The sequence below is a fragment of the Dama dama genome, chromosome 10 (assembly GCF_033118175.1).
Source record: "Dama dama isolate Ldn47 chromosome 10, ASM3311817v1, whole genome shotgun sequence".
NCBI classification, from domain to species: Eukaryota; Metazoa; Chordata; class Mammalia; order Artiodactyla; family Cervidae; genus Dama; species Dama dama.
In genome coordinates, this window is record NC_083690.1 from 6,221,464 (window position 1) to 6,234,460 (window position 12,997).

The 12,997-nt window shown below is 46.7% G+C and overlaps 1 protein-coding gene across 1 annotated transcript in view; it reads left to right on the forward strand.

The window, feature by feature from the left end:
• The window catches only part of LOC133063956 (uncharacterized), a 994,855-nt gene that overhangs the window by 307,229 nt on the left and 674,629 nt on the right, over positions 1 to 12,997 (forward strand). Inside the window, exon 4 of the mRNA XM_061153890.1 lies at positions 12,745 to 12,804. Coding sequence (XP_061009873.1) covers positions 12,745 to 12,804 — 60 coding nt within the window. The remainder of the gene's footprint in view (positions 1 to 12,744; positions 12,805 to 12,997) is intronic.

The following is a 12,997-nucleotide window of genomic DNA, read 5'->3' on the forward strand; positions in this document are numbered from 1 at the left end:
ATTCCATTGAGTCCAGTCCACCTCCCTCTAATCAGCCTGCCCCCTGCTCCGCGCCCCGACTGCCCCATTTCTGCATAAATGGCCCATGATGTCGTGCGGGTTACTGACAACGTCTCTCCCAGGAACCCTGAAGAAAGCCCGGGCAGATTGGATAAAAAGCCCTAGTCAGACATCCTAATTTTAGTGTTCTCCCCTGTGATTCCATTCAGGAAGTATTTATTTAACACTTCACTTGTTTTGCCATTCTCCCTGACTTCATTTTGCAAAAGCTCCTGTAATAATAACCCACGTCTCCTTCACCAGCAACCCCGCCCCCTGGCCACCCCTGCTGCTCTCGTCCTTGGGAATACTTGAGTGCTGTGTTCATTGTCTCGAGCCAGAAATATGTCCAGGTTTCATCTTGCATCACTAATGCCCTCTTCTATCTCCACTCAGCATCTCCCAGCGTTTTTGCCGGGACTTCTGCATGTCCCGTCTCCCCTCCTCTCCTTGGATATTGTTGCCCATGTGCCAGTAGATGCTTTTCATGCCTTGAGTTTTCCTCGCAAAGGCACAGCGATGAATCATTGCTTCTCTCCCAGACTTGTTTTTAACAGTCCTTCCCAGCTTCTATTCTCAAAACTCTTCCCTCACACGGCAGCATGAGCAGGCGGACTGTCCTCTCCCGAGCGTCGGGTACCCTGGGGGGTCAGAGGCCGTCCCTGCACCACAGATGGGCAAGGAGGGGGCTGCAGTTACCCACGCCTCGCTTGCTCACCGGAGACTGAAATTCTCCAGGCGTTTCGGGGACCACAGTTCTGTTCTTACACATGCTTCCTTCTTGAGCCAGTGAGTCAGTAACTCTATTAGGCATTCCTGATACAGACTCGATTAATTTTAACAGCTTTTGAGATGAATAGAGGAGAAAGCTTTTCTTGATTGTTCAGATATATGTAGAAATGTGGTTTTATATATTTATTTTTATTTGGAAGGAAATATGGTCAAGGTAGGAAAAGAGAGACATCTGGTTCTGTAGGAATTTTTTTGTTGCTGTTCTTATTAAGAAAAAAAGAGGTAAAATTTACATAACATATGATGAATCATTTTCAAAGTGAACAACTCAGTGGCATTTAGTACAGTATTGTGCAACTGCCATGTCCAGCTGGTTCCAAAACATAATTGTCTCCCATATCAGAACCTTGTGTCCATCAGGCAGTTACTTCCTGACCCCTTCTTCTACCAGCTCTTCAGAATCCCTAGTCCACTGCCTGTCTCTATAGATTTGCCCATCCTTGGCATTTCATATCAGCGGGATCGTATGCTATATGGCCTTCGTATCTGGTTTATTTCACTTTGTATAGTATTTCTGAGGTTTCCCCACGTTGTCACATGAATCAGAACCTCGTTGCTTTTCATGGCTGAGTAATAGTCCATCACATGTCTAGACCACATTTGTTTATCCATTCATTCCTTGATGGACATCTGGATTGTTTCTGCCTTCTGGGTCTATTTGGGGTTTTCAAACATTGCAGACATTGTCTGGGATCTGTGGCTGCCCTCTGCACTTGGCTGATTTCTCCTTCTTGGATATCCTACGTCTCAGCTCACTCGCCTCTCTCCAGAGAGAGCAGTAAGGGGTCTAGCAGCTGCCGTGGTCAGTGAGAGCTACAGGGTCTCACGACTGGGAATCTGGCATGGCTGCCTTCACACGTCCCGCCGCTCCATGGGGGTGACCTTGACTCCTCAAAGGACAGCCCCTCCAGAACTACCAAACCTCTCCTCTGGGTTTAGACCCATAGTTCACAGCCTGGCAGCATGCTGTCATTTCCTGGGGAGGTTTAAGGATTCCGAAAGACAGGGGGTATGTGTCTGCGCGTGGGGGATTCACTTGGCTGTGCGGCAGAAAATCACACAACATGTGAAGCGGCTGTGCTCCAGTAACAATTAAAGAAAGAATGACTGAAACTCCCGCTTTACCTCCAAGAGTCTCTCCTGAGTTATGTGGGGTCAAGTCCTGGCATTGTTTGTTGGTCTCTTGCAAGGGTTGAATGGTGGCCTCCAAAATGCATGTCCGGGTCCTACCTCTCAGAGGGAGCCGGGATAGAAAGCTCTGAGAAAGTGCTGTGACATGGCTGCGGTGGTTACTTACCTGTAACAGACATGACCCAGCTGCTTTACTATAAGGCTTTGTTCAGAAGTGACTGGACAGTCCCTGGTATTTGCCAATGATCTCTCTTATAAAGGGACTTGTATCTAGAATATAAAAAGAACCCTTGCCATCTAATTACATAAAGACAAATAACCCAATTTAAAAATGGGCAAAGGATCTGAATACACAGTTCTCCAAGAAAGATACACAAATGGCCAACAAGCATATGAAAAAATGTTCAACATTGTTAGTCATCGAGGAAATGCAAATCAAAACCACAAACGAGATCCCACTTCATAGCGACTAGGATGGCTATCATGAAAACCACAGCTAATAACAAGTGTTGCTGAGAATGCAGAGAAACCGGAACGCTCATACACCATTGCTGGGAATGTAAAATGGTGCAGCCCCTTTGGAGAACACTGTTCTTATTAAAACGATTAAACCATATGACCATTATCCTTTGCCACGAGGTTACCATATGACCCAGTAACTGTATTCCTAGGCATATACCCAAGCGAATGGAAACATACATCCGTATAAAAGCATGCACACAAATGTTTTTATAGCAGCATGACTCTTAATAGCCAGAAGCTGGAAACAACCCAAATGTCCATCAACAAATTAGCAGCTAAACAAATTGTGGTCTGTTCATACAATGAAATACTTTTCAGCCATAAAAAGAAAGTTCTGATACATGCCACAACTTGGGTCAGCCTTGAAACATTTTGCCAGTCACAAAAGGCCACGTATTGTATGATTCCTTTTTATGAAAGTCCGGATTAGGGAAATCCATAGAGGGAGAAAGTAGATCAGTGGTTACCAAGGGCAGGGGTTGTGGAAGGATATGTGTAATGTGCTCAGTCATGTCTGACTCTTTGCGACCCCATGGACTGCAGCCTGCCAGGCTCCTCTGTCCCTGGAATTCTCTAAGCAGGAATACTTGAGTGAGTAGCCATTCCCTTCTCCAAGAGATCTTCCTGACCTAGGGATCGAACCCAGGTCTCCTGCATTGCTGGCAGATTCTTTACTGTCTGAGCCACCAGGGGAGGGTAGCTATAAACCCTGGGTGTCTAACCTTGGACACAGTCCACGATGGACTGGATCCATGGGTCCTGTGAGGTGACCTAGCCCTCATTTTATTTCCAGTTTTTTAAAAAGTAGTATTACAGACATAGATTCTGAAGCTCAGAGAAGTTAAGTAACTTTTCTAGAGTCACACAGCAAGTCAGCCAGACTCCCTCCCGGAATTCTACTGGGCCCCTTTGCAGCTCTCCTTGCAATCTCCTGCCCTGATCTGCAGAGGATCATTCATCTGAGTCCTGTTGACCCTGTCCTCCCCAAGTTCACCCTCAGAGCCTTGGGGCCTCTGGGCCAGGGTCTCCCTGGTGTGAAACCCAGCTTTCCGTCGCTGCATATTTGATGCCTTAGACAGCAGCCTAGCATTTCAGAGGAGTCTGCATGTTACAAAAAAAGGGCAGCAGGTGTTATTTGGGCTAAATTGACCTTGAAATTGATTTCTTTATTTTATGACTTACTGAGAGGAGATTAATACTTTTTTTTTTTTTTTCCTGCAGTCTGAAACAATTTACATGGTAATAGAAGGCATAGTCAGTCAAATAAATTGCTGGAAGTGGTCGTGTTCCAAGGGAAAAAGAATACAGAGCTTACTCACATTGATTTCTTTGCCCCGGGGAGAAGCAGAGATTTTAACATCTGGGAATAGGGAGCTAAATTTTATCTCTCATTTTAAAAGCAGAGGCCTGAAGAGCTTAATCTGACATTTACATGGAATTTTCTAAGTTGGGGGGAACGAGGGAGCTCGAGTTCCTTGCTGAAGGTTAACCAGCGTTTACTCAGAAGGGCTCTGGTGGTTTGATTCAGGGAGGGCAGGTGGGACCCAGGTGACATTTTCAGAAGATGGGCCTTGGGAAGCCGGCTGCCCCATTCCCACCTGTGGAGGAGGAGCTGGGGCCCTGAGAGGCTGGTGACACAACCTTGCACCCAGGCCCAGGTGGGTCTGCCGGGGAACCCGGTGAGTGGGGACCCTGCTTCTAGTTTCTGGCTGCCCTCTCAGGGATGGGGTTTGATCTCAGTCGGTGTGGCAACGTGCATGGATGGGGCAGCATTTCTGAGTGTGCTGGGATAGATTCTGAGGCTGCATCTGGGTTCAGCAGGAGAATGCAACACTCAATTAATACTGCCTGCCCTGGGAACAGGATGGGCAAGTGTAGCTTGTGTGCCACATACTTGACTTTCCTGGTTTTTTTAAAAAAAAATTTACACTGTTCCCCCCAGTACCAACATTCCTGTATTCAAGACCACATTGGCAGGGCTGTTGTCCCCCAAAGTGACCCCAAATCCCTTGACATATCCTGCAGGCTGAATTATTTTTCAGAAAGGAAAGTGAAAGTGAAAGTGGCTCCGTCATGTCCGACTCTTGTGACACTGTGGACTATACAGTCCATGGAATTCTCCAGGCCAGAATGCTGGAGTGGGTAGCCTTTCCCTTCTCCAGGGCATCTTCCCAACCCAGGGATTGAACCCAGGTCTCCCGCATTGCAGGCAGATTCTTTACCAGCTGAGCCACAGGGGAAGCCCAAGAATACTGGAGTGGGTAGCCTATCCCTTTTCCAGGGGATCTTCCTGACCCAGAAATTGAACGGGGGTCTCCTGCATTGCAGGTGGATTCTTTACCAACTGAGCTATCAGGGAAGCCCAGAAAATGTCTATAAATGAATTTCTACCCAAAGGGCTCTGCTAGTTGTTGTTGCATGCAACTACCTTAAATTATTTTCTTTTCAAAATAAACTTAAAATTTTGAGATAAAATAAAAATTTTAATTGTTAATACATGTTGGAGCACGTAATTCAAACATCAGAAGAATAAAATTCTCCTATTCCATCCTGCACAGTCAACTAGTTCCTCTCTCCACAATCAGCTTTTCTATTTTTTTAAAGTCAGTTTCTTATCCATCTTCTGGAGGTTTCAATGCATGTGATACATATGCATGTATTCTTAAAGCAGGGCACGGATTGTGGCATCCTTACATACCACCCTGCATTTTACTGTTTTCCCCTATCATTCTGTATTGAGCCGCCCCATTATCTTTACTGGGAATGTCTGGATCCACCATAACTTATTTACTTGTTCCCTATATAATGGAAATTTTGGTTGCTCCCGATATTTTGTAATCACAAAAAAATTGCTTCCCTGAATATCCTTGGCATTAGGTATTTCCCACACGTGCAGACATTCTATCACAGAGATTCCAAGAAGTGGAATTGCTGGTTTAAATATTATCAACTTTTAAAATGTTGCCCAGTGTGGACTTCCCTGGTGGTCCAGCGGTTAATCTTCCTGCAAATGTAGGGGACACAGGTTCGATTCCTGGTCCAGGAAGATCCCACGTGCTGCAGGGCAACTAAGCTCGTGCGCCACAACTATCGAAGACCGCGTCCTCTTGAGCCCATGCTCTGCAACAAGGGAAGTCACTGCAGTGAGAAGCTTGCACACCACAACTGGAGCAAGCCCATGAACAGCAATGAAGACCCAATGCAAACAAAAAGAAATAAATAAACTTAAAAAAAAAAAGGAATTCCTGTTTCTCTGCATTCTTACAACTACGATCCTTTGTCCCGCTTTTATCTTTGTCAGTCTTGGTAAAACAAATAAAAATCATCTTAATTTGCATTTGCTTTATTATGTGTGAAGTTACAGGATTCTTAATATCAACAACAGACATTTGCATCACTGCACCCTTTGTGAGCTTGCTGTCCATTGCCTTTGCTTGTTTTTCCCCTTGAGTTTTAATTTTTCTTTTATGTTATCCTTTGTCATCTTTCATGTTATGGTATTATTTTTCATGCAGAAAGCTGTTAAAAATTTTTTATCTTATGGGTTTGGGGTTGAAAGGAGAGAGCTCTTTACCACTTTGAGGTGACAAATACCTACATGAGTGGCTTGAATACATTATGTCCTTTAATTGGTCCACAAATTAAGGCATTGGTTTGATTTTTTTTGTTGTTTTGGAAAATGCAGTCTTCATGGGGTGGTGAAAATGTGTGTTGCCTGGGATCATGTAGGGACCATGATCTGGCCTCACAGGCTTCTCAACCCTCCCTGTTTCTCTCAGCATCCAGACTTTTCAAGGAGTATCAAACCCTCATGGTCAGTACGATTTAGGGTGTAATGAGATTGGGTAGCAGGCATTTGAAGAGCTGATCCCACCTCCCTTTCATAGCTGAGTTTCCTGCAGGTCTTACTGTCCACCACTGGGTCCCCACCATACCCCCAACCCCTCACCCTCTGTCCATTATTCAGAAGGCTTTAACTAGCCAAGGTCTTGGCCTTCTGTTAACCTGAAGGATGGGGTGGTGGTGTATGTACTCAGTCATGTCTGACTCTTTGTAACCCTATGGACTGTAGCTCACCAGGCTCCTCTGTCCATGGGATTCTCCCAGGCAAGAATACTGGAGCAGGTTGCCATTTCCTTCTCCAGGCTATCTTCCCAACCCAGGGATCAAACCTGCGTCTCTCTTTTTTTTTTTTTTTCCAATAACACAATACTTTCTTTTACTGTAGGTCATATACTCTTATGTTTTCCTAATTGTTTCTCTTTTTCTATTTCTTTTAAAAAAAGGCTGATTGTGACCCACTAAATTGACTTTATGAACCACTAATGGTTTGTGATCCCAGTTTGAAAATCACTTCTATTAACAATATAAATGAATAAAGAGTAAGTCAGTCAGTTGATGAAGTTCTTTCCACTAGTTATCTAGCCAGAATTTATTTTAATAGTATCACAAATTACTTTAATCCTGTGTTTATAGATTCTTTAAGAGTCTTATGGGGCACTTAAATTTTTCATTTATTCTTTTTTTTTTTTTTTAGTTAGAGGCTAATTACTTCACAACATTTCAGTGGGTTTTGTCATACATTGATATGAATCAGCCATAGATTTACACGTATTCCCCATCCCGATCCCCCCTCCCACCTCCCTCTCCACCCGGTTCCTCTGGGTCTTCCCAGTGCACCAGGCCTGAGCACTTGTCTCATGCATCCCACCTGGGCTGGTGATCTGTTTCACCATAGATAGTATACATGCTGTTCTTTTGAAACATCCCACCCTCACCTTCTCCCACAGAGTTCAAAAGTCTGTTCTGTATTTCTGTGTCTCTTTTTCTGTTTTGCATATAGGGTTATCGTTACCATCTTTCTAAATTCCATATATATGTGTTAGTATGCTGTAATGTTCTTTATCTTTCTGGCTTACTTCACTCTGTATAATGGGCTCCAGTTTCATCCATCTCATTAGAACTGATTCAAATGAATTCTTTTTTAATGGCTGAGTAATATTCCATGGTGTATATGTACCACAGCTTCCTCATCCATTCATCTGCTGATGGGCATCTAGGTTGCTTCCATGTCCTGGCTATTATAAACAGTGCTGCGATGAACACTGGGGTGCACGTGTCTCTTTCAGATCTGGTTTCCTCAGTGTGTATGCCCAGAAGTGGGATTGCTGGGTCATATGGCAGTTTTTTAAGAAATCTCCACACTGTTTTCCATAGCGGCTGTACTAGTTTGCATTCCCACCAACAGTGTAAGAGGGTTCCCTTTTCTCCATACCCTCTCCAGCACTTATTGCTTGTAGACTTTTGGATAGCAGCCATCCTGACTGGCGTGTAATGGTACCTCATTGTAAACCTACATCTCTTGTGTCTCCTGCATTGGCAGGCAGATTCTTTACCACCAGCGCCACCTGGGGAGCCCAACCTGAAGGATAAACCCTTTACAGTTCATTTTTGTGCAGGGAACGTCACATTCTAATGCCACCAACCACGACTCTCCAGGAGCTCACACCAGGTCATACCAAATCCCTGAGAGGGTGGTGCTTGGTGGTTCTGCAGGCTCTCCACCTCGGTCATTGTTTAAACTGGCTCAGTGCCCACTGCTGGCAATTTGTACCCCAGCTTCTGAAAGCTGTAAACTGAGTCACAAAAGGACAATAATTCCAGGGGCAGAATACTGGACTTCCAGGGAGGCCACGAGGCCCAGGGAAGGAGGCAGCCAGCATCTAGGGAGACAGCCGCTTGGGGGCCTGGTCCTTGACCCACGAAGGGGAGGCAGTTAGGTCTCTCTCCTGCTGAAAGATCTCATCAGGATGGACCAGCTTGAGTCAGAAGCTGTAGCTGTTTATAGATGGAGGGTGGGCTGGGAACAAGAGGGGCTTTCTGGAAACGAGGACAGCATCAGATGGCTGCTTCCTCTCCCTTCTTTGAGAGACAACATCTCTCATCTCTGTCTCCATAATCTAGCTCGGAACCTATTCATGCACTTCTCGCTGTTTTCAAGGTAAAGGAAAGCCAGGGGCTTGGGCGAAGAGTCGGTGGCTTTCTGCAGGATGAGCAGGGACCGTGCCGAGTGGTGTGGGGGCTGCCAGTGCAGCAAGTGCCCGAACCGCTACGGGTGGGAGACGCCCTCCAAGAGGTGGGAGGACAGAGGGGGCCTGTGGAGGGGGACAGACTGAGGTGGTGCCCCCTCCATCTCCTCGGGTGAAGGCTTCTCTGCTCCTGATAATGGACCCAGGAAGGAAGTAGGGCACAGTGAGGGAGGGTCAGCTGAGCAGAGCCCGGGCCTCTGGGACCCTGGGCTCAGGTCTGGGGGCAGAGGAGGCCCCTGCCTTGTGCGAGGTGGGGGATGTGAAGAAGGGGCAGAGGGAAGGAAGGTGCTCGCGGGGGCAGCTGGATAGACATTCCCTGGGTGGCCAGGTTCCCGAGTAAGGTCATGCTTGAGGACCAGTAAGTTGTCTCTCTCCAGGCCCAGGGCTTCTTGCCACGGTGGGGGGAACTGCTCGCCAGGGGCCTCTCTTCCTTTCCAATCAGCTTCCTCTGGGAGGTTCCTTCGTTGTTGTTGTTCACCTGCAAAGTTGTATTTGACTCTTTGTGACCCCACGGACTGCAGCGTGCCAGGCCTCCCTGTCTCTCACTATCTCCCAGAGTTTGCCCAAATTCATGTCCGTTGTATCGGTGATGCTATTAAAAGTAAGGCTCTTAATTTTGGCTTAACCCTGAGTTCTTAAAGAGATGGGAATACCAGACCACCTGACCTGCCTCCTGAGAAATCTGTATGCAGGTCAAGAAGCAACAGTTAGAAATGGACATGGAACAACAGCTGCTACTGCTAAGCCACGTCAGTCGAGTCTGACTCTGTGCGACCCCACAGATGGCAGCCCACCAGGCTCCCGTCCCTGGGATTCTCCAGGCAAGAATACTGGAGTGGGTTGTCATTTCCTCTCCAGTGCATGAAAGTGAAGCATGAAAGTAAAGTCGCTCAGTTGTGTCCGACTCTTAGCGACCCCATGGACTGTAGCTTACCAGGCTCCTCCATCCATGGTATTTCCCAGGCAAGAGTACTGGAGTGGGGTGCCATTGCCTTCTCCGTGGAACAACAGACTGGTTCCAAATCAGGAAAGGAGTACGTCACGGCTGTATATTGTCACCCTGTTTATTTAACTTATATGCAGAGTAATCATGTGAAATGCTGGACTGGATGAAGCACAAGCTGGAATCAAGATTGCTAGGAGAAATATCAATAACCTCAGATATGCTGATGACACCACACTAATGGCAGAAAATGAAGAACTAAAGAACCTCTTGATGAAAGTGAAAGAGGAGAGTGAAAAATTTGGCTTAAAACTAAACATTCAGAAAACTAAGATCATGGCATCTGGTCCCATCACTTCATGGCAAATAGATGGGGAAACAATGGAAACAGTGAGAGACTTCATTTTTTTGGGGCTCCAAAATCATTGCAGATGGTGACTGCAGCCATGAAATTAAAAGATGCTCACTCCTTGGAAGGAAAGTTATGACCAACCTAGACAGCATATTAAAAAGCAGAGACATTACTTTGCCAACAAAGGTCCATGTAGTCAAAGCTATGGTTTTTCCAGTGGTCATGTATGGATGGGAGAGTTGGACTATAGAGAAACCTGAGTGCTGAAGAATTGATGCCTTTGAACTGTGTTGTTGGAGAAGACTCTTGAGAGTCCCTTGGACTGCAAGGAGATCAAACCAGTCCATCCTGAAGGAAATCAACCCTGAATATTCATTGGAAGGACTGATGCTGAAGCTGAAACTCCAATCCTTTGGCCACCTGATGTGAAGAACTGACTCATTGGAAAAGACCCTGATGCTGGGAAAGGTTGAAGGCAGGAGGAGAAGGGGATGACAGAGGATGAGATGGTTGGATGGCATCACTGACTCAATGGACATGAGTTTGAGTAAGCTCCGGGAGTTGGTGATGGACAGGGAGGCCTGACCTTCTGCAGTCCATGGGGTCACAAAGAGTTGGGCAGAACTGAGTGACTGAACTGACCTGAACTGAACCCTGAGTTCATCTTTCCAGAGCTAATGGTTGGTATGGACCCAAGGTGGCATTAGTGGTAAAGAACCCTCCTGCCAATGCAGGAGACTTGAGTTCAATCCCTGGGTTGGGAAGATCCCCTGGAGTAGGAAATGGCAACCCTGCTCCAGTATTCTTGCCTGGGAAATCCCATGGTCAGAGGAGCCTGGCGGGCTACAGTCCATGGGGTCGCAGAGAGTTGGACACGACTGAGCACGTGGACCGCAGCCTGGCTTTGAATGGGAGGGTTTGGACCCCCAGAGCCCAGGGGCTCTCTCTCTCTTGGTTCCTGTTCCTGAGAGAGACCGAGATGGGTGCTCTTGGGCGGCTGTGCATCCCTGGACCAGCAGGAAGTGGGCAGAGGCCGGTCCGCCTGGGGCAGTTGTGGCCTCAGGGTCCCTTTCAGAGAAAGGAGCACCCAGGAGGCAGGGACCCCAGGGCGTCTGTAATGCTTGGATGCAGTCCCCTGGTTGAGATCTTCCGTTGGGCTGAACTCATCACTCAAGCAGGGCTTTTAGTTGGCTCAAGAAGGAAGTAAGAAAACCCAGCCGTTCTCAGGCCCCAGGACACCCATCAAAGGAGAATCAGTGTGTCTGTCAGAAGCATCACCCCTTTGGCCCCACCTTCCCCCTTCTTTCCACTCAGGGGCCGCCTTGTGCAGCCCTTGTCTGATTCACGCTTAAGCCCACCCCTCCCTTCCTTCTTTCCTTAATTCGTTGCTTCATTTTAGTAACCTGGGGGTTGTTGGTGGGGGGCGGCGTGAGGACTGTTCCTTGGAGAGGAAGGAGAGGCACAAATACAGGCTTGATTTTGTGGTTGTCAGCTCTTCCCATGACCACTGACTTGGGAAAACTGCAGAAAGGGAGGTGACAAGCAGGGTCTGTCTCCTCCTTGTGAGTTCAGATCTGTTTACGGACACTGTCCTCTCAGGACTGTGCGGGTGGGTCTGAGCAACTGCCTGGTCCAGCTCCTTCCCTCTGTCTCTCTTTCTTCTGGTCTCCGTGTCTCTGTCTCTATCTTGATCTCTTTCACATGCGTGAACACACACACACACACACACACACACACACTTGCCTCTGTCTCTGCCCGGGAGGTTTAAGGGGTGACTTGAGGTGAAACCTGATGACTTTAATGAAAACTTGGAGCTATAGGCACTGCAGGCATCTTCTGGGGGGCAAGCTCCCCAGACTTGGTTAGTGACTGGCTACAACGGGCTCCTGTGTGCTGCACATGGAGAGGTGGATAAAGGCCCCACAGGGAGAAGGGGGTCACAGTGGTTCACACCCATCCATTTAACCTTTTGGTTTAAACCCTGGCTCCACAGCATCCCTAGTGAGCTGCCCTGGATGAGTTCTCAGCCTCTCTCGTGTTTCTCTGCCTGTAAAATGGGGCTGAGAGCGAAACCTCCTTCCTGTGTCCTTGTGAGGGTTAAAGAAGAAAATGCGTGAAGATATCTAGGCACACAGCATCCCAGGTGCTCCATAGACTTGAGCTGTCGCCAGTGTGAAACAGAGGAAAGTTACAGTGAAAGTAACACTGGGCGTGGTTTTCAAGGGACCAGCTGTGTCCTCTTCCAACCCAGGGGTTGGGCCTGGGTCTCCTGCATTGCAGGCAGATTGTTTACCATCTGAGCTACCAGGGACACCATCAAACCGCCACCTCTGTCCTTAGGCTAGGATGAAGTGTCCACATTCAAAAAATTCTAGACTGGCGCTGCCTGGTAGAGATGTCATGAGAGCCACGTACGCAATTTAAGTGTTTCCTGTAGACACATTAAAAAGTAAAAAGAAACAGATGAAATTAACTGTAACAATATATTTTATTTTAAATATGCATAATATATTTATATATTTAAACATACTAAAATGCTTTATTTCTATATATTATTAAGCATTATCATTCTAACATGTAATCGATATAAAAATATTAATGAGATATTAATATTAATAGGATATTTTACATTTTTTTCTTGTGTCTTCAAAATCCACTGTGTAATTAATACTTCCAGCACATTTCAGTTGAGACTAGCCATACGTGGTGGCTAGCAGCTGCTGTTTTGGGCAGTGAGGGTCTAGACCCCTTATAGGAGAAGGGGAATGGGAGGGAGGGCGAGCTTGCCATGGGATGGTGCTAAACTGGGTTACTCCAAATCAGAATTTTTTTCCTCAACCCATTCTCCCACCTACTCCTGTCTTTGTTTTTGCCAGGACTACACATCTGAACATTCAGCCTGCCTCTCCAGTGCCAACAACAGTCCGCACGACTCAGTAAGTAGAAGCATTTTGTTGAACAGATTAGAGTTTGAAACTGCGTTTGCATCCTTTTCAGCCTTCTTGATCGCCGTCATCCATCACCGGGAGTGTGTGTGTGTGTGTGTGTGTAACCTAAAACTGATCTCACTGGAGAAGTAACTGGGTTTGAGGGGAATAAATGTTCCCAGGCACTCACTGAATTTCTGTT